Source organism: Heterocephalus glaber, unplaced genomic scaffold (assembly GCF_053883595.1).
Source record: "Heterocephalus glaber isolate CG9 unplaced genomic scaffold, H.glaber_assembly_v1.0 deba00001472, whole genome shotgun sequence".
Lineage (NCBI taxonomy): Eukaryota > Metazoa > Chordata > Mammalia > Rodentia > Bathyergidae > Heterocephalus > Heterocephalus glaber.
In genome coordinates this window covers 4,974,413-4,999,783 of record NW_028258315.1, presented here as the reverse complement: position 1 = coordinate 4,999,783, position 25,371 = coordinate 4,974,413, and the positions used below count along the sequence as shown (strand labels likewise).

Below are 25,371 nucleotides of genomic sequence, written 5' to 3'. Positions count from 1 at the left end.
CTCCTGTCCCTTGCTTCTCCTCACGTTGGTCTTCTGTGAACCACAGGCTCAGTTCCTCTGCCATTTCTTGAGTCATGGTGCTTCTGAGGCCCTCACTGGGTGCTTTAATTTCCTCTTTGGGCTGCTGGTGTGGTACCTGTCTCACTGCCTAGATTATGAAATTCATGGCTTTATTAGTCAACCCAAAAACTCTTTAAACTCTTCCAAGTTTTACCAATGTGTGTTGGCCATTCATATGAGTGAGGTCCACTAAGAAAGAGGGGATCCATGCCCTCTTGCTCACCTAGGGGGTTATGCATGTGGAGGTTAAACACAAGCACTATCAACTCCATTTACAGCCCCACAGCCCAGCCACGTGACCAGTGACTAGTAGACTCAACCGCTACTTCCTGTTGAGAGAATTCTCTTTGTCACCCACCACTCATTTGTAGTTAACACCCATGAGTTGGGAGTGGATGAGAGGTGACAGATGGTGGCTTCGTGTGCAGAACGGTAAACACTTTCTGATCTTGAGATCACCCTCCCTTGCCATGCACTGAGCTTTGAGCGATGAACGTGGCTCAATAAAGATTCAACTGACCAGGGCCTTCCCTTTTTCTGCAGGGGCCACTTTTCCTACCTATTTTCTACCCCACTGATTTCATGCTGCAGGATGTGGCTCTGTTCTATTCTCAATTGCCAAGACCCAGCTGTGGCATTGTGAGGGAAGGGAGAGAGCTCAGCTGCCCAGGACAATCAGTGATGTCATCGGGAGACAGATAAAGGACAAGCTTGTGTCCAGAACAGGCCCAGGATTGATAGAGAAAGAAATCCTGGGCTGGTGGCGTCTCAAGATGGGTGATCACCATTTTAGAGCCAGAAATCTCCACCTCCTGCCAATTCCAAGAGAGGAAGACCCGGAGGAGGAGAAGGGTGCATGAGCAGTAGTGACAGCCACCTCCCAGGAGTGAGATGGGAAAGGGACCTGGAGAAGCAGCAGTTTGCCAACATAGTGTGAAGTGTGCACCTCAGCAGGAAGAAGGGAGGGATGATCTGGGGATGTGGCTTCCTGCCCAGGGGTACTGTTCAACTGGGGCGGGGGGAAGGGGCTTGAGTGAGCCATAAGCCCTGCTCCTCTCACCCCTTTACAGTTAAAGAATTCTCAGCAGCTTCTTGGGAGTGGGTGGCTGGGACTTTGTCCCCAAATCCTGAAAAAAGAAGGAAATGTCAGCCAGCTTCTGAGGTTATTTTCGTGGGTGTAGCCGGGCGAAATAACTGACTCCTGCCTCCCTTCAGCAAGTGAATGAGAACATTCCTTGCTGGGACCTCCACAGGGGGAGGCAGGGATCCGAGTGGCGAGGTAAACTGAGTCAGGGCTGCCCCTTGCAGTGGCCTTTAGGGTGCTTTCTGGCTTGGGAAGACATTCTGGGGTGGTGAAGGAGCTCTGCCTGCTACCACTTGCACAGGCTACACGCTTGCAATGGTTGGCAGGGCCTGGCATAGAGAGCGTTCCTGCCACACTTCTCGTCCTGGATCCTTGGTCCAAGCCCGTGACGGGTAGCCTGCGTTTGCCCCCATTTCCGGGGCCCCGCAAACCCCAGTAACCCCCGTTCTACTTTCTGTCTCAGTGAATTTGACCACCCTAGATACCTTGTTGTGAATATTTGTCCTTTTGTTGCGCATGCTTCGGCAGCACATGTACTAAAATATTTGTCCTTTTGCAACTGATTTATTTCACCTAGCATAATGCCCTAAAGTTCATCCATGTTGCAGCCTGTCTGAATTTTCTTTCTTTTTTAAGGTTAATGTTCATTGCATGGATAGATCACATTTTTAAAAATTAATTTTATTGGTACATTTTAGGTATACAATATAATGACATTTATCATTGGAAATTTGCAGCTTTACATAATCTCTCTTGGTTCTTATTTTTCCCCATTCCCTTGCCCTCCCTTCAACTTTCCATTCCTCCCTATTTACAAAGACTTTGTTTCCATTTTTTCATTTTCTCATATTAATTCCATTCCCTTCTTTCCTTTCCCCCTACCCCTCCCACTTCCCCCTCCCCTTTGCCCCTTTTCTTCCTATTTCACATTATCTATTATACCTTTTAGTCCTTATTTACACTTTCACTTTCTCACGCTAGAGAAACTATTTGATATTTACACGAGTGTCCTATTTATTTCACTGAGGAGTATTGCCTCAAAATGCATCTACAGTGATATATGTGCACCCATGTTCATAGCAGCACAATTTGTAATAGCTAAAACTTGGAAGCAGCCCAATTGCCCATCAACTGGAGACTGGATAAAGAAAATGTGGGGTTAAAAAAAATAAAATGGAGTACTACTCAGCCATAAAAAATGAGAAATTGGAGATCACATTTTGTTTATGTATTCATCTGTGGAGGGGCACATGAGTTTCTTCCATATTTTAGCTATTGGCAATAATGTTACAAACTTGGGTGTACAAATGTTTCTTCAAGACCCTGCTTTCAATTCTTCTGGATAGGCACTATCACTTTCTCATCCCTGGATCAAAATGCCAGATACTTCTGACTTAAAGAGGAGAGGTTTATGTGGCTCATGGTTTCCCATAGATTGAGCCCAAAGCCTGGCTCCATGGCAGAAACAGCCCAGTGGAAGAGTCTGGGGGAGGACAGTTGCTCATCTCCTGGCAGCCGGGAAGGAGAGAGCCACAGACAAGAATGCGCCCTTCCAGGCCACGCCCCGAGTGACACCTCCAATCAGGCCCCACCTCCCACAGGGCCTTCATCTGTAAACTCCTCCAGGATGAATCCACTGATGATACAGTGCTCCTTGATCCAGTCAACTTCCACGCACAGGAGCCTTTGGGGACACTCTAGAGCTAACAATAACATAGGCCCACAAGTGGACTTGGTGGATTGCATGGGAATTCCATTTTTAATTTCCTGGGGACCCATCATAGCATTTTCCACAGTGGCCGGACCATTTTACATTGCCACAAACAGCTCAGAATTCCAGCTTCTCAGTATTCTTGCCAGTATTGGTTATTCTGCTTTTTGATAGCCTTCCCAATGGATATGAGGTGGTATCTCACTGAGGGTTTGGTTTGCATTTCCCAACTGAGTAGAGATGCTGAGTATCTCTTCACATGTGTGTCGGCATTTGCATACCTTTTTGGGATAAATGTGTATTCCAACCCTTTGTCCATTTTTGACGCTGGTTGTTTTGGGGAGTTGAGTCAGGGCATCATTTTAGGGGCTCCCAGAATTCCTATGCTCTGCCCCTCTATTCCCTCCTCTTTCCAGGATCTGGCAAGCTCTTGACCACTCCGTCCCCATGGAGCATCTGCCCAGTGCCCTTGTGGCAAATTTAACCAGAGGCAAAGCAACATGACTCATAAGTCCCTTTCATCATTCGCATGTTGGGTTCCATGTAAGTATAGCTGTGCTCCATCAAACATGCCAAGAGAGGAGCTTGTGCAGCAGATAAATTAGGGAGTGAGTTCTTAGATTACAAAAAGCTTCTGGCCCTGCTATATAATTACTTTCAGAAAGAACAGCTATGGATCAAATGTTTTAAAAGTCCAAGTCATTTTCTGCAGTAGATTTGCCTTAACTTTCATCTGCTTTAGAATTCCAGCTAGCAAGTCATCAAAGGCCTCCATTTTGCAGCCTTTTAATCTGGGTGGACTCAGCAGACAGTCCCAGCATTCCATAGGTGTGCCATTAAAATTCTTTTAAGTGGAACATGACTATGACTTAAAGTTTTTTTCCAAGTTCAAATGGCCCAGAGGGGTTCCACATCCGGGAGCAGGATGCTTAGACAGGATGTCCCAGGCACAGCTGTGGCGGAGTGTAGAGGGCTCATCCTGAAAGTCCATGTGTGGATGCAGGTCCATTATGCACAACTGGGCAGGTTGTGCACTATACAGAGTCACCTGGCTGAGGGGCTGAGTAGAAACAAAATCTCGACCACACATCAACTGCCAAATCCTTGTGTTGGTGCAGGGTGCATCTGCTGGGAGGGAGGTGCTTTCTTTCTAACACACACAGAGGCCCTTCCTGAGTCAGCAGCAGCCCTGCGCGAGTGCAGGTATCTCTGGCTAGAGTGCTAGAGTCACAGCCCTCTGCTCAAAGGGTCCCAACCATCTCAGGTAACTGTCAACACCAATGCTCCTCACTAGGAACCGACACGACTGCACTCCGGTTACTTGACTCAGTCTCACAGTCATTCATTTCAGCAGTGTTTGTCAAGCCCTTACTACGTGCCAAGCACTGTTCTAAGTATTGGGGAGTATTAAGTACTAAGTGTTAAGTATTCAGTATGTAGTGGAAGAGGGGGGCCATGATTTCTGCCCCTGTGGACATGACATTATCTCAGGGAGAGTTGAGGCAATAAACAGCACGTGCAGTGAATGTGTCAGCTAGTGTGTTAGAATGTGGTAAGTAGCAGGGAACAAAGGTGAAGGTTGTGTGTGATGAATTTCTCAACTACAAAATTACTCTTTTCCCTATAGCAAGTAATAGACATCTTAGGGACGATGTTTTGTGACCCTGCGCATATCCTTTTTCTCCTAGCCTTTACCCACTAACCTTAGCATCCATTGGTAGATGGCCTGTGATAATTTTAACTGTCGTGTTCTAGTGTCGATTTTGTGTTCCCCTCCTTCCTTCTACATTATAAATTCTTCTGCAAAGAACATCTTCCCTAGTGATTTGTTTATGCAGTTATTTATTTATATCAATACGACTTCATGGGTACGTATTTTAATCTGTGGATTATAATCCAAAAGCATCCTTATTTATTTTATTGCTTCCTTTTTTTCCAGTTGTGGATATTAGGAACTGTTTCCCATGTCCTTTCAATTTGCCTTCTCCCTTCTGACACTTGCTTACTTTCTGACACCATGAGATGCTTCAGGCTTCTCTTGTGTCTTTCCCACTCCTGTCCAGGACTCAACCACTTTTCACAGGAAGCCCTGGTTCCTTTTTATTGGAGATTGATATTTGGAAACCAAGATCAGACACTAACAGTGCTCACTGCTCTCAGAGTACCATTACTTTGATGTGCTTTTAATGAGACTCTGTTGGTCTGTTTTCCATGGCGCTCGACATCCACAAGTTAAAAAGGAGAAATTATTTTGGCTCACAGATTCAGAGGTTTCAGTCCATGGTCAGCTGGCACCAAGTCAGAAACGTCATGGTGGAAGAACGCTGCTCAATGGATGGCACCTGGGAAGCAGAGAGCAGAGGGAGAGCCGGGAGACAGGGAAAGGCTGGGGCCAGGATATACCCTGGTGACCTACTTTGCCAACCAAGCTTCATTTCCTAACAGCACACTTGGCTCTTAACTCAGTGGATTCACCCATTGACGAGATGAGCCCTCCATGATGTAATCACCTTTCAAAAGTCCCACTTCTGAACACATGAGCCTTCTGGGGGACAATTTTTGATCTGAGCCATATCAGGGACAAACCTTGGAAGTAGTATGTGTGTGTAATTATTCATACATATTTATCCATATTTATTTAAAAACTCTAAATTCAATTGATATTCCTGACCCCAGTCACATCCCAGGGTTTATTCTAATTCCTCTTTGCTTATTTATAACATCTTTTACCGATAGTGAGAGACCTGGCTGTCCTTAATGAAAATGTGTTTACTTATTTCTTCAAATATAGTATGCATATAAAGCAGCAACAGCATTGCTATTTTTACAGTTCTTTTGTCTTTACCCTTAGAGCATATACTTAAATAAATGCTCTTTCCCAAGGTAACTCTGGTTCTTTTCTCCCTTCTCCCTTCAGTGTGGTTATTTGATTTATTTGTAACATAATTAAATTCATATTACAATTTGTATTCTGTTTTGCGTTTTCTCCATACTATAGTTGATATCTTTTAAATTTGCATAGAGTAAAATTCACCATGGTATAGAGTTTCACGGGTTTTGATGAATGGATACAGCCATGTATCTACCCCCACATCATGATTTAGAATCGTTCTGCTGTTCATGAAGTTCCATTCGGTTGGCCCCTTTTGTAGTCCTATTCCCCTATTAAGCCTCTGGAACTTTTGATTTATTTTCTCTCCATATAGTTTTGCACTATCCAAACAGTCATATGAATGGAGTGTGTTAGTCACTTTTGTGTTCCTACAGTGAAATACTTGACATAAAGCCCTTATGAATTAAAGATAGGTTTGTTTTGGCTCCGGTTCTAGGGTTCAAATCCAATATCAGGTGGCCCTATTGGTTTGGGTCTCTGGTGAAGACAGCACATCACAGCAAGTGTTCATATCAAGCCAGGAAGGAAGGAAGGAAGAAAAGAAGGAGGGAGGGACGGTGGAAGAGAGAGAGAGAGAGAATAAGAACCTAAGGACCTCAGTATCTCCTAATAGTGACACCTGTGGACCAAGCTCTTAACTCACGAACCTTTGGGGAACACAGTACATATATCCAAACCGCAGCATGGAGTAATACGACTCATGACTCTTTGGTTCCTGCTTCTTTCTTTTAGTAAATTGCATTTACTATCTATTTTGTTGTGTTATCAGTAGTTGCTTCCTTTTTGTTTTTGGGTAGTGTTCCACGCAATCAATTTTTTTACACCTTTTTCACTCATTCTTTGATAGAAAAATGTGTTAGTTGTTTCCAATTTTTTTTTTTTTCGGTACCAGGGATTGAACTTGGGACCTTGTGCTTGCGAGGCAGGTGGTGGAACCACTGGGCTAAATCCCCAGCCAAGTTGTTTCCAATTTTTGATGGTTATAAATAAAGCTACTGTGAAAAATGCATACAGATTTTTTGTGAACCTATGTTTTCATTTCTCGAGAGTAAATACCTAACAGTGAGATTGCTGGAATATGTGATAAATGTAAATTGATCTTTATAATACACTCCCAAACTATTTTCCAAAGAGGCTTACCATTTTGTTTCCCCACCAACATTCTGGGAGAGGTCTGGTTGTTTTATACTCCCACAGCATTTGGTATTGCCAGGATTTTTATTTCAGTTTTTCTAATAGCAGCATAATGATATCTGAGATTTTAAACTGCATTTCTGTAATCATTAGTGTGTTAGCTACTTCCCCACTGCTGCGACTCCATATCTGATCCCTGCAATTTAAAGGAGAAGAGGTTAATTTGACTCCCTGATTTCCAGGAGGTTCAGTCCAACATCGGCTGACACCAAGGTGGAAATGGCACAGCGGGAAGACCCAGAGGAGGACAGCTGGTCAACCCATGGCGACCAGAAAGCAGATAGGGAGAGAAGGGGCGGGGACAAGAAGGTGCCTTCCAGGCCAAGTCCTTGGTGACTTGCCTTCAACCCGGCCCTTCCTCTTAATAGCATGTTCAGCTGCTGAACTAATCAATAGATGAACCCGCTGACAAGTGTAGCGCTAACCCCAACACACAATCCAATCATTTGCAAACTTTGGGGAGCACTTTAGATCTAAGCCATAACAATCAGTAATGTTGAACATCACCCAAATGCTCATTTGTCAACTTCTTTGGTGAGGTGCTTCTCAGATCTTCTGCCCTTTTAAAAATCTAGGTGTTATAGGCCAGGGATTTCGCTCAGTGGTGCCGCGCCTGCCTCACAAGTCCAAGGTCCTGAGTTCCATCCCCAGTACCAGAAAAAAAAAAATCTAGTTATTTTATCTTTTTACTTTTGAATCAAATGTTATAAATTTTAGATTCAAGCCCTTTGTTAGATATGATTTGTAAACATTTTCATTCAGACTATAGTTTCTCTTTTCATTGTGTTTTGTGAAGAGCCACAGTTTTATTTTTATTTATTTTTTCATTTTTTAGTTCTTTTATTGGTACATTTTAGGTATACAATTCGTTTACATTTATCATTGGGTGCTTGTACCTGTACATGAAGTATCTTGGTTCTTATTTTTTTCCCCATTACCTGTGTGCCCTTCACCCCCTCTGCCCTTCCCTATTTACATAGATTTCATTTCCATTTTTTTTTTCTCATAGTTTTTCCTTTCCCCTTCCCTTCCCTTCACTCCTTCGTCTTTGGACCTTTTTTCCTATTTCAAATTATCAATTATTCATTTTAATCATGTTAAACCTTGTTTACACTTTCAGTTTCTCATACTAGAGAAACTATTCAGTATTTACACATGTGTGTCCTATTTATTTCACTTAAGAGTATGCCCTCGATATGCATCCATTTAGCTATGAATGACTCTAGTTTTTAGTTTTTAGTTCTTTATGGCTGAGTAGTACTCCATTTTATTCAAAAAACCACATTTTCTTTATCCAGTTTCCAGTTGATGGGCACTTGGGCTGCTTCCAAGCTTTAGCTATTACAAACTGTGCTGCTATGAACATGGGTGAGCATATATCACTGTAGTATGTTTCTTTTAATTCTTTTGGGAAGATACCCAGCAGGGGAATAGCTGGGTCAAATGGAAGCTCTAGTCCTAGTTCTTTGAGGTATCTCCATACTGATTTCCACAGTGGTTGCACCAGTCTGCACTCCCACTAACAATGGAGAAGGGTTCCTTTCTCCCCACAGCCGCGCCAGCATTTGTTATTTGTTGATTTCTTGATAGCAGCCATTCTTTCTGGGGTGAGGTGGAAGCTCAGTGTTGTTTTCATCTGCATCTCTCGAATGACGAGTGATGTTGAACATTTTTTCATATGTTTATTTGCTGCTTTTACTTCTTTGTCTGAGAAATGTCTGTTCATTTCAGATGCCCATTTTTGAATTGGGTCTCTGAATTTGGGGGGGTCTGATTCTTTTTGGTTCTTTATATATTCTAGATAGTAGTCCTTTGTCTGAGGTACAGCTGCTAAATTTTTTTTCCCATATTGTAGGTTGTCTGTTAGCTCTGTTGGTGATTTCTTTTGCAGTGCAGAAGCTTTTTCATAAGATGAGATCCCAGTTGTTGATTCTTTCTGCTAGTTCCTGTGCTGCTGAGGTTTTGTTCATGAAGTCTTTTCCTATGCCAATGTCTTCAAGAGTTTTATCTAACTTACCTTCCAGCAAGTTTAGTGTTTCTGTCTTAATATTTATATCTTTAATCCACTTCAATCTTAGTTTAGTGCATGGTGATAGGTATTGGTCTAGTTTTAATCTGTGGCAGGTTGAAATCCAGTTTTTCCAACACCATTTATTAAATAGGCTATCTTTCCTCTAATGATGGTGGTTGGCTCTTTTGTCAAAGATGAGGTGGCTGAGCATGTCTGGAGTTGTTTTTGAACCTTCCAATCTATTCCACTGATGCTCAGGTCTGTTCCTTTGCCAGTACCATGCTGATTTTATCACAGTAGCTTTGTAGTATAGTTTCAAGTTGGGGATTGTGATACCCCCAGCCATGTCTCTGTTGCTTAGAATTGCTTTAGCTATTCTAGATCTCTTCTGGTTCCAAATGAATTTTTGGATTGTTTTCTCTAGTTCTGTGAAGTATACTGTTGGAATTTCAATTAGCATTGCATTGAATCTATATAGTAGTTTTGGAAGTATGGCCATTTTCACTATATTTGTTCTTCCTACCCAGGAGCAAGGGATGTCTTTCCATTTTCTTGTATCCTCTTTGATCTCTTTTTTCAGAGTGCTGTAGTTTTCAGTGTAGAGGTCTTTTGCTTCCTTTGTTAGATTGATTCCTAGATATTTCAGTTTTTTGGATGCTATTGTAAAAGGAATTGTTTCCCTAATTTCTCTCTCAGGGAGTCTGTTATTTGTGTACAAGAAGGCTATTGTTTTTTGAGTGTTGACCTTGTATCCAGCTACTCTACTGAACTTGTCAATTAAGTCTAGAAGTCTTCTGGAAGAGTTTTTTGGGTCTTCTGTGTAAAGTATAATATCATCAGCAAAAAATGACAGTTTTTCTTTTCCTATCTTTATTCCTTTTATTTCTTTCTCTTTTCTAATTGCTGTGGCTAATGTTTCCAGAACTATATTGAACAGGAGTGGTGATAGTGGGCATCTTTGCCTTGTTCCTGATTTTAGTGTGAAGGTTTTCAGTTTTTGACCATTTAGTATGATGTTGGCTGTTGGTTTTTCATAGATAGCCTTAATCAGGTTAAGATAAAAACCTTCTATTCCAATTTTCTGTAGGGTTTTTATCATGAATGGGTGCTGGATTTTGTCAAATGATTTTTCTGCATCTATTGAGATGATCATATGGCTTTTGTCCTTGACTCTGTTAATATGGTGTATTACATTTATTGATTTATGAATGTTGAATCATCCTTGCATCCCTGGGATAAATCCAACTTGGTCAGGGTGTATGATCTTCTTGATGACCCTCTGTATTCTGTTTGCCAGTATCTTGTTGAGGATTTTTGCATCTATGTTCATTAGGGAGATTGGCCTGTAGTTCTCTTTTTGGGTTGGGTCTTTCCCTGGTTTTGGAATTAAAGTAACACTTGCTTCCAGGAATGAATTTGGAAGTATTGCTTCCCTTTCAATTTCTTTGATGAGTTTAAAGAGTAATGGCATTAGTTCTTCTTTAAATGTCTTGTAAAATTCAGCAGTGAAGCCATCTGGACCTGGGCTTTTCTTTGTTGGTAAATATTTTATTACATTTTCAATTTCACTCATTGTTATTGGGGTGTTTAGAATTTCTATATCTTCTTCATTTAACTTTGGCAATTCGTATGTATCTAGGAATCTGCCCATTTCTTCAGTGTTTTTCATTTTATTGGAGTAGAGGTTATTGATGATCCCCTGGACTTCTGTTGGATCTGTTGTGACTTCACCTTTTTCATTCTTAATTGCATGTATTTGTGCCTTTTCGTCCCTTTTTCTGATAAGGTTGGCTAAAAGTTTATCAATTTTATTTATTCTTTCAAAAAACCAACTCTTTGATTCATTGATTTTTTTGTATTGTTCTCTTAGTCTCCATTGCATCCATTTCTGCCTTGATCTTTATAATTTCCTCTCTTGTATGAGCTTTGGATTCATTTTGCTCTTCTTCTTCTAGGAGGTTGAGGTTCTGCATTAGGTTATTTATCTGAGTTTTCTCTGTTTTCCTAATATGGGCATTCACTGCTATGAATTTCCCATGTAGAACTGCTTTCATTGTGTCCCATAGTTTCCTATATGTTGTACTGGCATTTTCATTTACTTGTAGAAACTGTTTAATTTCTTCTTTAATTACTTCTGTGGCCCATTGGTTGTTCAAGAGGGTGTTATTCAGTTTCCATGTGTTCGTTGGGGTTTTGCAGTTTCTTATGTTATTGATCTCCAATTTTATTGCACTATGGTCTGATAATATACAGGGGATAACTTGAATTCTTTTACATTTACTTAGACATGTCCTATGAGCTAGCATGTGGTCTATTCTGGAGAATGACCCGTGTGCAGCCAAAAAGAATGTGTATTCTGATTTTGTGGGGTGGAAAACTCTGTAAACATCTATTAAGTCCATTTGTTCAATAGCTTGGTTCAGTTCTAGAATTTCCTTGTTAACTTTTTGTCTAGATGATCTGTCTATTTGTGATAGTGGGGTATGGAGGTCCCCCACTACAATTGTGTTAGTGTTTATTTGGTTTTTCATCTCTATTAATATTTGTTTTGTATAGTTGGGGGCATTTGTATTTGGTGCATATATATTTAGGATTGTCATCTCTTCCTCTTGGATTGTTCCCTTCACAAGGATGTAGTGATCATCTTTGTCTCTCTTAATTAGTTTTGGTTTGAAATCTACTTTTTCTGCAAATAAGATAGCTACCCCTGCTTTCTTCTGGGTTCCTGTGGCATGGAGAACTGTTTTCCATCCTTTTACTTTCAGTCTGAGTTTCTTTTTGAGTTAGGTGTGTTTCTTGTATACAGCATATTGTTGCATTTTCCTTTTTAATCCATTCTGCCAGTCTATTTCTTTTGATTGGTGAATTGAGGCCATTAACATTGAGGGTTATAATTGATAGATTTTGATTTATCCTTGTCATGATGTTTTACTTTTGTTGGCTCTTTTATTTCTTATTTTTTCCCCCTTTCACTTTAGTGTCTTACCTTGCCTGGTGGCTTCCCTCTGTTGGGCCTCATGGAGTTGTGGCCTTCATTGCTTTTTTCTAGGATATTGTTTAGAATTGCTTGTAGTGCTGGTTTGGTGTTCATGAAATTTCTCAGGTGTTCTTTGTCATGGAAGTATCTAATTTCCCCATCGATTTTGAAAGATAATTTTGCAGGATACAACAGTCTAGGTTGGAAGTTATTTTCTTTTAGGGCTTGAAATACTTCACTCCAGGCTCTCCTTGATTTGAGGGTTTGTATTGAGAAGTGTGCTGTGATTCTGATGGGCTTACCTTTGTAGGTGATTTGTTTCTTTTCTCTAACTGCTTGTAGGATTTTGTTTTTCTGTTGGGTTTCTGGGATCTTGACTATTATATGTCTAGATGTAGATTTTTTTTGATCATGGCTAGTTGGAGCTCTATATGCTTCATTTATCTGTATGTCCAATTCTCTACCTCTGTCTGGGGAGTTTTCCACTATTACCTCTGTGAAGTTTTTTTTATGTCAATTGTGCTTTCTCCTGTTTTTTCAGTCTTATCTTATTCTTCCTTGCATTGTCTAGCAGTTGTTGGATTGATTTCTCATGGTCCCTTACTATTTTTAAGAAATCTCTATTTTCATGGTCTCTAATCACAATCCTGTCTTCTATATCTGATATTCTATCTTCAGATTCCCTTAATGTGCTGTGCATACTGTCAATGGAGTTTTTGATCTCCTGAATATCTGTTTGAATCTGTTTCATGGATTCCATTTCTTCCTTATGTTGGGCGATCATAGTTTCCATTTCTTTCTTATGCTGGGTATTCATGGCTTCCAGCATGTTTCTGAGCTCATCTATTTTTTTTTTTTATCAGTTTCTGTTCTAGATCCTCTAATCATGTCTTTCACGCTGCTCACCATCTCTGCAGATATCTGGGAGATTATTTCTGCTTTGAATTTTTCTAGAGCCTCATTCATCTGTTTTGTTACTTCCTGTGCTATCAGTTCAGGGTATCCAGGTGGTTGGTTATGGGACTTTCCCATCTCATTTCCCCCAGGATTTACGCTTGGTGGGGTGGAAGTCTGAGTTTGTGCCTTGCTTAAATGTCTTCTCAGTTTTGTTTTTGGTACTGTCCTTGGTTTAACTCCTGGGTTGATAATTTGAAATTGCTCATTGTAGGTATCTTTGTTGCTTGTAATTAGAACCATTATGGAAGGACTGCTTCTGAGAGGTGTCTTCCAGATATAGCTGGTCTTTAAGTTTTGAGTCTCTAATGACTCTAAGGCTATCTCATTTTCCTTATACTAGGAAGGTTCATTGACTAGATCAATACCAACACCTTAGCCCAAGTGATACAATCAGCAACACCATTGCATCAAGTACATCTTCAAAAATGACATTTCATGGTAGTTATTAATCTGTCACCTTTAGCTGTGTGAATTAAATCAAGATCGAGGACTAACCCAACACCTAGTGAATAAACTCTTCAATATAACAACTTTACCCTTTGGGATGGGGAGTTAGAAGGGGTTGGGGAGGGAGTGACAGATGGAAAGAAGGATAGGGGAAGGTTAGCAGTGTGGCCAGAGGACACAGGTGAGAAGGAAAAAGAGAATAATAGGAAAATAAAGAACTCCAAATGAGGACCAAAACAGGGACAAAAAGGGAAGATGAACAATGTGGGAGAGCAAGCAAGTGAGTGTAAGAGAGAGAGAAAGGAAAGAGAAAAGAAAGAAGAAAAGGAAATTAAAAAAAGGAGAGAAAAACAAATATTTGCAAAGAGTAGGAAAAAAATTTAAGATAAGAGGAGCAAAGGAAAAGAAAAGAAAAAAGACAAACTAATAATACTAATTTGGGGAATAAAAAAATAACAATGAAGATGTAGGGCCTCTTTCAGGGTATGTCTCTGCTGTCACAATAGACAACGGGGGTAGCAGGGTGCAGATGTAAGTCAATGAGTCTCAGCAAGCCAGTCACAGACCCATGAGATTCAGGCAGATTTCTGGCTGCAAGTCCCAAGTTGAGCTCCCTGTCCTCCTGTAGGGTTGAACTCTGCAGAGTTGTATTGCAGGTTCCAGTTGCCCTTCCCCTGAAGTTAGTCCCAGTCCTGATGGGAGGTGAAGATGACTCCAACTTACCCAGTACAGTGGTCTGGTGGTCTGGTGTCCTCTGCATCTTTGTAGTGTGGAATCAGGTGGCTGTACAGAGGAGTGGGGGGCTGTCCAGTGGATTGCTGCTGGGACGCGGGCTGATTCAGTGTGTTCCACATGACTCGTGACCTTGGTACAGCATCCACAGACCTGCCAGAGCCACAGTTTTAAATTTTGATAAATTTAAGTGTATCAAGTTTTTATTTATAGATGGTGCTTTTGGTATCATCTAAAAAGTCTTTGGCTGATCCAAGATCACAGAGATTTCCTGCTATATTTTCTCCTAGAAGCTTTAGTTTTAGAATTTATATTTTTGTCTATGACACATTTTGAATTAATTTATGTGTGTCATTTGAAATTTATGTGTGTGTGTGTGTGTGTGTGTGTGTGTGTGTGTGTGTGATGGAAATCTAATTATCAGGGAATATTTGTTAAAAAAAATACTCTCCCCACTGAATTACATTGAAAACTTTGTAAAAGAATCAATTGATCGTAAATGTGAGGATTTATTTCTGCATCTCTGTCCCTACATTCATACCACATTGGCCTGACAATAATCATCTTTTTTTGGAATACCTGAGGCAGGTTACTTTATAAAGAAATGAGATTTGTTTCGGCTCATGATTCTTAAGATAGAATATCTAAACAGCATGATGCAAATTCTGGTGAGAGGGCCCCTGGGGCACTTTGCATGACAGAAGGAGTCTGTATGTGTCTGTAACTCACTGTGTGTATCTTTGTTCCTTTCCTTATAAAACCATAAGCAGGGCCGGGAATTTAGCTCACTGGTTCCAGCGCCTGCCTTGCAAGCACAAGGACCCTAGTTCGATCCCCGGTACCACCCCCCCCCCCCAAAACAAAAAACCATAAACATACATTCATGGGGATTCCACCCTAATGATCCTCTAATCTAATTACTTCCTAAAGTTCCTACCTCTAAACACTATAAATTTAACAGATGAAATTTCCATTACCCTAATATCATTAGCTAAAACTTTGGGGATTAAACTGCATAGGTTTAGGAGGATGGATCACATTCAAACCATGGTAACTGACTGTTTTGTCCTGTTCCAAAGTACTCAGTTTCTTTTTAATGCTACTCTTTTCAGTAACCAAGTTCTCTGCTCCATCTTTGTAGGTCCCAATTTATAGGAACTTCCTTTTTGGCCAAACTCAATACACAAAACCTTTTAAATCACTCAGCTGCGCCTTTTGCTCTTGATTCTCAAGGTAGATCTAGCTAAAAGCCCCCAACTCGAGCCATGCCAGCAATGTTTCAGGACAGGAGAAAATGTAGACAAATTTTCTGCTTGGAGCCCAACTACCAATGCAGCCTTTGTTCCCAACTGAAACCTCTTGATCAGCTGCATTTTTATCAGCATTCTGATCTTCTCAGCTCTGACCAGAATCTCCTGTCAAGTTTGGCTTTCAGTATTCCAGGGGTCCTTTCTTTTCTTTTTCTTTCTTTCTTTCTTTCTTTCTTTCTTTCTTTCTTTCTTTCTTTCTTTCTTTCTTTCTTTCTTTCTTTCTTTCTTTCTTTCTTTCTTTCTTTCTTTCTTTCTTTCTTTCCTGGGGATCCAACTCAGTACCTTGCAGTCGCAAGGCAGGTAGCTGCACCACTGAGCTACATCCCCGGCCACACCAGGGGTGTTTCTTCAGCTGGCATTTCCAAACTCCTCCCAAAATCCAATTCCAAAGGCTTCAGAACTACATAGTCAGGCAGTCATAGTAACAACCGCAATTCTCTGGTACCACCATCTGTCTTAGTTACTCTTTTTTGTTTTTAATCACTGAGACACCATACCTAGTACCCACAAAATAAGGGAGGGAAGATTTATTTGGGCTCACAGTTTGTAGAGGCTGGCTCCAAGGAAGGACGGCCTGGCAGAGGAGAAACAGTTCATGGCATGGTGGCAGGAAGCAGAGAGAACAAAGCAGTAGGGAGGCAGAGATCACATTCTTCTAGACAAATCCACTGATGAGTATTACATCTCTGTGGTCAGATCACCTCCGAAAAGCCCCGTCTATGAGCACAATGAGGCTGTGGAGACACATATAGATATAAGCTCTAACAGTCAGTTTTAAAAGTTAGTGTCTTTCTGGGAATTTTCCCATTTCATCTGTGTCATATAATTTACAATGGTTTATATTAGGTTCTTAAATTATTGTTATTTCTGATAAGCTCAGTTTTAATGTTCCCTGTTTTGAATTATAAAATAATTCTCGAGTGGATTACTAACATCATCATCCCTGATTTTAGTAATTAAGTCTTTTTCTTTGTCAGCCTAATTAAAGATTTGTTAATTTTGTTGCCTTAATTCAATTAATTTTTTAAAAATTTTTTGATTCTTTTTGGTACCGGGTATTGAACTTGGGACCTTGGGCTTGCGAAGTAGGCGGCGGCACCACTGAGCTAAATCCACAGCCCCCTTATTCAATTTATAATAATGTATTTTAGATTAATATGAAATTAAGTCTAGTAATGTAAAAAACTTTGCTTGTATAGAGCTCCATTTCCTCCCGTTTGTGTTATCAACTACAACTACTTATTTACACATTGTATGCTGTATCAATGCAAACATACAATTATTTGATTATACTGTTTCTTTTATGTAAGATGAGAGAGGGAAAGAGTTGCAGACAAAAGATGCTTTTATCCTTGCCTTCGTACTTTCTTGGGTAGTTACCTTTATCAATGTTTCTGTAGTGGATTCAAATTACTATCTAGTATCATTTCATTTCAGCATGAAGGACAAATCCCTTGTTGGGTAAGTCAGTTGTAATGAATTCTGTGCTGGTAATCGAGCAATGTCTTTTAATTTCTTCTTCATTTTGAGGGGCAGTTTTTCTAGACATAAAATTTTTGCTTGGTAGTATTTTTTCTTCAACATTTTGAGTTTATCATCTCACTGATTTCTAGCCTTCATGGCTTCTCATGAGAAATCAGATGCTAACCTTACAAAGGACCCTTTGAACATGGTAGGTCAACTTTTGCTGTTTTTAAGATTATTTTCTTCTATTTCAGAAATTTGGTTATGGCAGGTCTAGATGTGGATCTCTTTGGATTTACCTTACTTTTTATATGTTGAGCTTTCTTGGATGTGTTGGTTAATACTGTCTATTGAATTTGGGATGTTTGGGTCATTATTTCTTCAAATACCTTTCTGATGTTTTTTCTTTCTTTGTGTACTATCTTTAGATTCCCATTGAATGTATATTGTTATACTTGATGGTGTCCAACACTTTCTGTTCATTATTCTTCATTCTGTTTTCTTTTTGTTTCTTGGAGTAGATAATCTCAAATGACCAATCTTCAAGTTCTTCAAAATCTGTCTTAGTTATTTTTTCATCGCTGAGACACCATACTCAGTACCCACAAAACAAAGGAAGAAAGGTTTCTTTTGGTTCACAGTTCTTTAGTTCTCTCTTTTGTCTTCTCAAATCTGTCGTCAAGTTCCTCTAGAGAATTCTTCATTTCAGCCATTATTCTTATTAGCTGTAGAATTTTTACTTAGTTATTTTTAATAATTTATATCACTTCATTAGTTTTCTTTATTTGTGAGGTACTGTTTTCTATGTTCCCTTAGTTCTTTGGACATGATTTCCTTTAGTTCTTTGAATATATTTATAATAGCTAATTTAAAGTCTATCTATTCAGTCCAATATCTGTGCCTTCTCAAAAACAGTTTCTATTCCCTGCTCCTATCCTATGAACAAAATATACTTTCTTATTTCCTCATATTTCTTTTGAAAACTGGACATTTAAAATCACATAATTTAGCAACTCTGGAAATCAGACTCTCCTCCATTTCACAATATTTGATGTTTCTGTTTGTTTGTTAAGTAACTCCTTTGAATTAATTCAGTAAATACTGGGTTCTTTGTGGTGTGTGGCCACAGACATATCTGCTTGGCCGTCTTAGTGGTCAGCTAATGATTGGGAAGAGATCTTCTGAAATTCCCCAAACCAATAAGTTCCCCCATTATCTCCCATTACTTCTTTTTGTGGAGGAACTCAGTGCTAATCCACACAATTTGTGACTCTGCTGTTGCTTTCACGTACTGCTGTGTAGAGCCTCAGCATCAATCGGAAGTGAGATATTAGGGCCTTCTCATGTCTTTGCTGAGCACACACACACAACTATGACCATGAACAAGCCTGTACCAGTGCATGACCTTCTAGATTACCAGGAATTTCCTGGAGATTTTCAAATATCCCTGTAGGCAATTTACTATCCAACTTTTCTTCTTAAAGTTTGTATTAATTTATTTGTCCCAACCCTTATTAGGTAACTACAATGCTAAATAATTACACCGATTTTTGTTTTTCAACAAATGACCCCCAAAGAAAGGCTGTTTCCACTAGGCAAGATCTAAGTAGTATTGAATAAGACAAACCTTGCCACTGGGGCCTTCCAGGAAACTACCAGACAAGCCCAATAATGCCAGTTTTCTGGAAATGGGATCTTGAAAGAGTTCCAACCCTTCCACTGAGTGCTTAATTCATTGTGATTTGGAATGTTGATATTCAAGGCTGACGAGAGGAGGCCGGCACTAAGGCGAGCTGAAATGTCAGAAAGCTTGCCATTCTTTACTGAGATTTAGTTATTTTGGTTGAATAAATGATCCCAGATGTTTCAAGTCTTTGATTTCCTGAGCTATGAAAAGTTGATATTGATATTTATTGCCAGTTTTTTCATTTTGTTTTTTTTTTAGTTGTTTTTTGTTTTTTTATGGAGAAGATTTTTTTAACGTTCTTCATTCTTATTTATGTCTCCTCTGTTGACTTTTTACTATTTCTATGAACTATTTTCTTAGTGCTTACTTGCATGACTGCAGTGTACATCTTACTTGCTACTATCCTACTCAGATTAATATTTACCATGGTGCCTCAGTTCACAACCTTAATTCTTTCCACTATTCTGGTCACAAACCGAATTGGATGAGAACCAAATCGAATTTCCCCATAAGTTCAACATTGAATCTAACCATTGAATTTGATTCGGTTCTCATCCAATTTGGTTTGTGACTATAATTGTGGAAAGAATTAAGTTTGTGAACCGAGGTACCATTGTACTTAATTCCAATATAACAGAGCAACTTTACTTCAATATAAATCAATTTCTTTTCCTTTTCTCTCCATCACTGTGTGTGTGTGTGTGTGTGTGTGTGTGTGTGTGTTGTTTGAATCTTAAAAAGGTTCATGTGTTGAAGGATTGGTCTACAGCTAATGGGTGCTATTGAGAGATGGTGGAACCTTTAGGAGGCGGGGTCGATTGGAAGGAAATTAGGTTATCGGGAACATGTTCTTGAAGGGGATGTTGAGTCCTTGACCCTCTCTTTGCTTCCCAGGCCCCATGAGGTGAGCAACCTTACTCTGCCATGCACGATGATGCTGTGTCTTGCTAAGGGCCCCAAAACAATGAAGCTGACTAACCATGGACTGAAATCCCTGAAACTGTGAGCCCAAACAAACTTTAAATTGGCTTGTCTAGGGTATATATCAAAGTTATGGTCACCTGACTCTCTCTCTCTCTCTCTCTCATTGACCTAATAGGTAGACAGTGTTTTCCATAAATAATCTATGCATGTTATAAACCCGTCAACAAGTGGCAGGAAAGCTAGTTTTTTCATTGCCTGATTAAACTATGTGGCTGGCCAGGTGGACAGAGGCACTGACTAGAAATAGTCTTCAGAGTCCTACTAGCCATCTCCCAAAGTTTCAGAACTTTCTGTGACTAATAGCATTCCATTTGGTAAATACCATTAGTAAATTTCTAGTGCCATGAAATTATTATTTTAAATAATTTGTTCACCTTTATGCTTGTTTCCTGGGCGAGAGGGTGTGTTGATCACTTTAATCTGCATAGTCTGAAGTTCTACCTCATAGAATGTTTTATTTTCATCTTTACTATATAACTCTAAACTCTTTTTCAACATACTTTTATCAATTATACTCCTACCAGAAATGTTGTGGAATCCTTTTGTGCTATTCCGTTGCTGACACTGGATTTTATCAGGGTATAGGAAGTTTTCCATTAGTTTTAAGTTCTCTGTGGTTGCCCTTTTCATTCACCTAAAGCTATCCTTAGAGGAACAGATTTAAATGTAATGAAGACAAATGAATCATTCTTTTTCTTTTCACTAGGGGTTTCTAACCCAGAGGCACCAAGATATTCTTTTATGTAGTCTTCTAAAATCTGTATTATTTTATTTATCACATTTAGGTCTCTGTCCACCTGAAGTTGATTTTTTTTTGTTTTTTTGCTTTTTTTTTTGGTACCAGGGATCGAAATCAGGTCCTTGCGCTTGCTCAGCAGGCGGCAAAACCACTGAGATAAATCCCCGGCCCTGAAGTTGATTTTAAATACAGCAGAGGAGAGAGTTTCTTCCTCGTTGTATGTGGATACACAGTTGACTTAGCACCATTTACTGAAAAGATGATTTCCCCCTCACTGCTTCTGTTTTGAAGCTTGACTTCTACAAATTTGGCAATGACTGTCAAAATTGATTGTGGTATAGTTATATTTGAGAGTATGTAGCTGGATTTTTCAATCTATCTCTACTCATAATTAATTGAAGACTTTTGTTAACTTTAATTTCCAAAATTTCTTTCACATGAAGATAAGCAGGTAGTTGTAGAAATTCTTTAAATATGTCCTGAAACTAATAAATTACTTTTAATTAAGCTAAAAGCCTGGAAGAAGTATAATTTAAGGAACTACTATATTGTACCACGGCTATAATGTATTTTTAAAATCTATTCATTTTGAAAACAATTTATAGCTTTAAAGAAGAATAAAATTATACTTTAAAGATCTTAACACAATATTCTAGGATATATTATATGTTAACTAAAAATCTACATTTGACAAACACAAAAATCTCACAGTTCTCACTATTTTTCACTGTTTTAAAAATTAAACACTGATCATAATTTCCAACTGATCTCACAGAATGACAAAAGTTAAATAATAAGTTCTGTGTCTTTGTTTTACAGTCACAGTATCATCATTTATTCTGAATCTCCTGTTTAAACACAGGACTCCATAGAACTATACAACATACAAATAGCAAGTTTGAATGGTTATGTAATTATCCTTGAAATAACTATTATTGAGACTTTTTGCATTAATGTTCATGCAGAATATGTTTCCATTTTGTTTCTTTAAATTTGAAAAATTACGGTGCAATCTACATTCAGTAAAATGTACTTTTTAATTCTACACATCTGTGAATTTTGACAAATGTGTTCTATTGTGTAACCATCTCCGCGATCAAGCTATAAGAAGTTCCATCAAGCACCCTGCCCTACGTGTTAGCGAAGGATTCCTTTCACCTCTGCTCTGACAATCTATTTTTTGTCTCTATAGTTTTTTTCTTTTTCAGAATGTCGTTTAAATGGGATCATACAGCATGTAGCCTTTTGAGTCTGGCTTCTTCAGCTTAGAGTGCTTCTAACATTTATCTTTTGTGTTGTGCCAGGAACCGTTATTCTATATTACTGACCAACACTCCAATGAAAGCTGTCCTCTCTCAGCACATTTAATGTATGAGTATTTTTATGCTTATAAGTCACTTTCAAAGCACATTTATTATATGAGGGAAACATTTTGATTTGGCTTTATTTTTCTTGTATAAGCAACATAACTTATACATCAAGGAAAAATAAAGTTTTATATGACCTCCTTATGTTAAATAATCCAGTGTTCAATAAGACAGAGTAACTTCTCCCCCTCTCTCCCTGGCCAGGATGTTTGGTGGGTGAGGACTGTTTTTACAAAGTAACCCCCCAAAACTCAGATATAGCACCAAGTTTTGGCCCAGTTGCAGGTAGCGATGTTGGATGGGTTGAAGAAAATTTTAGAATTTTTGATGTTGATTGAGCACAGGATGCATTCTCAATGTACATGGGGCTTGGGGAATCCACTCCTCTGACCCTTGAATATGTCTGATTAACACCGCAGAGGAAACTAACCTGGTGGTTAAGAGTCGGGCTCTGGACATGGTAATTACCTCTTCTTTCTAAACTTCTGCTCCATCATCATGAACCAGGCACAGAAGCAGCAACCACCTCATAGAAATGGTGTGAGAGTTATGACCATACATTTAAAGCATTAAACGTTGTGCCCGGAATATATTGGAAACTGTTTATAGATGTGAATTTTTAAAAAAGCTTTCACTTTGATCTTGTTCACTACAAGACATTATTCTAAATGTTGCAGTGTGTTTCTATGCCTGTCCCTTAAAAGATAACTTAAGGATAGAGATGTCCCACTATGCCCAGTGCATAGACTCTGACTAATTTGGACCAGTACTGTCCCAAACATCATTGGCAAGATTGGGCCAACATACTTACAGAAATTCACCAGGAAGCTGGCGGTAGTGTGAGACTTATTGTCTGATTTCACAGATCTTTCTTCTGACTTCGAATGTTTGTAAAATTTCCTTTTTACTTATTCAGTTGCCTTTTGAGTTCACCAATGCCTTTAAAGGCTCCAATGGGGGCTGGGGATTTAGCTCAGTGGTTACGCTGCCTGTCTCAAGAGCACAAGGATCAGAGTTCGATACCTGGTGCCAAAAAAAAAAAAAATTATTGAGACTATGAAAATTTGCCGGGGATTTAGCTCAGTGGTTCTGGTGCCTGCCTTGCAAAAGCAAGGTCCGGAGTTCGATCCCTGGTACAAAAAAAAAAAAAAAAAAGACTTCAATGACACCTAGAGGATATGCATTTTTTTGTTGTTCTTAATAGTGTGTTTGCAAAGCCAAAGTTTTCTGTTTAATTTCAGTTGCGTAGCATTTGGCAAAGTGGGATGTTTCCAGGGAATTTCTCAGGAGAGCTTTCTCTCACTTCTGCAGCCCCTCTGGGGATTGCTGGTGGTGGCTGGGGATGGAGACAGAAGTGCCCCCTCCTCTTAATAGAATGTTCCACTGGGAAATTTTGTAATTTCTAAGGCTTGTGAGGCTTTTGTTTTGTTTTTCTCCACCAATAGTGATGATCTCCAAACCCCCAAAGCAAAAGCATAAGGAATGGAGCAGAACTTCTCGGAGTGGTCCCCATAATGGCGTTGAGCAATCCTGCAAGGACACCACATCCACCCTAACCCAGCCCGTCTCTGGACTGTTGGCCATCTGAGTACTTCATCCCAGACAGCAAGGGGAACCCTACTTACAAGGAACGGAGCCAGTGGTGGGGGTGAGAGGCCACAATAGAGGTGTGAACTTCAGTAATGAAGAACCCAACTCCCTGAAATGCTGTCTCCTGTTCAAAAGTAGGCAGGGATGGAAATGTAGTAGAGATGGTTTTCTAAAATGAAAACCTACTAGGCACCGACAGGAAGCTGCTGCTGGGTGAAAAGTGTAAAAGGCCCAATAGAAAGCGGATCTGGGACTGGAAAAAGTGGCAGTGACTGGGAGCTGCCCAGAACTCCCAAGAGAATAAAGGTGAAATGAAAGCCTTCCATGCTTTCTGTATTGTTCTTTTGGTGTTTGGAAGTGTCTCTGAAGCCAGGCTTGATGACTTTGAAGATGAGGATGACATAGAATATGATGATAATGACTTTGCTGAATTTGAAGATGTCGTGGAAGAATCTGTTACTGAATCTCCTCAGTGGTTGATAACGACTGAAGATGATGAAGATGAGACCACTGTGGAGTTGGAAGGGCAGGATGAAAACCAAGAAGGAGATTTTGAAGATGCAGATACCCAGGAAGGAGATACTGAGAGTGAGCCATATGATGATGAAGAATTTGAAGGTTATGAAGACAAACCAGATACTTCGTCTAGTAAAAATAAGGACCCAATAACAACTGTTGATGCTCCTGCACACCTCCAGAACAGTTGGGAGAGTTATTATCTGGAAATTTTGATGGTGACTGGTCTGCTTGCTTATATCATGAACTATATCATTGGGAAGAATAAAAATAGTCGCTTTGCTCAGGCTTGGTTTAACACTCATAGAGAGCTTTTGGAGAACAACTTTACTTTAGTAGGGGATGATGGAACTAACAAAGAAGCCACAAGCACAGGAAAATTGAACCAAGAGAATGAGCACATCTATAACCTGTGGTGTTCTGGTCGAGTGTGCTGTGAGGGCATGCTTATCCAGCTGAGATTCCTCAAGAGATAAGACTTACTGAATGTCCTGGCTCAGATGATGAGACCAGTGAGCGATCAAGTGCAAATAAAAGTAACCATGAATGATGAAGACATGGATACATATGTATTTGCTGTGGGCACATGAAAGGCTTTGGTGCCACTGCAGAAGGAGATGCAAGATCTGAGTGAATTTTGTAGTGATAAACCTAAGTCTGGAGCAAAATATGGGTTGCCAGACTCTTTGGCCATCCTGTCAGAGATGGGAGAAGTCACAGAGGGAATGATGGATACAAACATGGTTCACTTTCTTACACACTATTCTGACAAGATTGAATTTGTTCATTTTTCAGACCAGTTCTCTGGTCCAAAAATTATGCAAAAGGAAGGTCAGCCTTTAAAGCTACCTGACACTAAGTGGACATTATTGTTTACATTTAATGTGCCTGGCTCAGGTAACACTTATCCAAAGAATATGGAAGCTTTGCTACCCCTGATGAACATGGTGATTTATTCTATTGACAAAGCCAAAAAGTTCCGACTCAACAGAGAAGGCAAACAAAGCAGATAAGGACCGTGCGCTACTCGTGCAGAAGAGAACTTCTTGAAACTGACACATGTGCAGAGACAGGAAGCTGCACAATCTCGTTGTGAGGAGAAGAAAAGAGCAGAGAAGGAGCGAATCATGAATGAAGAAGATCCTGAGAAACAACGCAGGCTGGAGGAGAAGATGTGTAGAAGAACTTTTGCAGCTGAGCTTTCTGAATTGTGCCCCACATTGGAATTTTAAAACTAGTTTATGATACTTGCTGGAATTGGAATTTAGGAATTTTCATTTTGATAAGAAACTGGGATTTTTCTGAACTGTTTTCTATGTCAGAATCATTATTTCTACTTTTATAACTTTATTTCACCTTTAGTACTTGGAATAATATTGAATAGTATTTTTTTTATTTAGAAAAAAATAAAAAAAATAAAAATAAAATGAAAACCTACTTCATGAAGAAAGCTGACTCAGGCACTGGGGATCTGTCCTCTCAGCTGTCCTGGCTCTTCAGTCATCTTTAGTAACTCTTTATATCCGTGGTCTGCAACATTTTGGCACTGAAGACTGGTTCCGTGGAAGACATTTTGTTTTCACACACTGGGGGGGGGGGGGTTTCAGGATAATTTGAGTGCATTATATTTGTTGTGTACTTTATTTCT

General features: G+C 39.5%; 1 protein-coding gene across 1 annotated transcript; it reads left to right on the top strand.

The window, feature by feature from the left end:
- Positions 1–23,503: 23,503 nt before the first annotated feature.
- Positions 23,504–24,874, top strand: LOC101719715 (PAT complex subunit CCDC47). Its single transcript, XM_021260842.2, has one exon. The coding sequence runs from the start codon at positions 23,519–23,521 to the stop codon at positions 24,197–24,199; it is 681 nt and encodes a 226-aa protein (XP_021116501.1). The 5' UTR covers positions 23,504–23,518; the 3' UTR covers positions 24,200–24,874.
- The last annotated feature ends 497 nt before the right edge of the window (positions 24,875–25,371 follow it).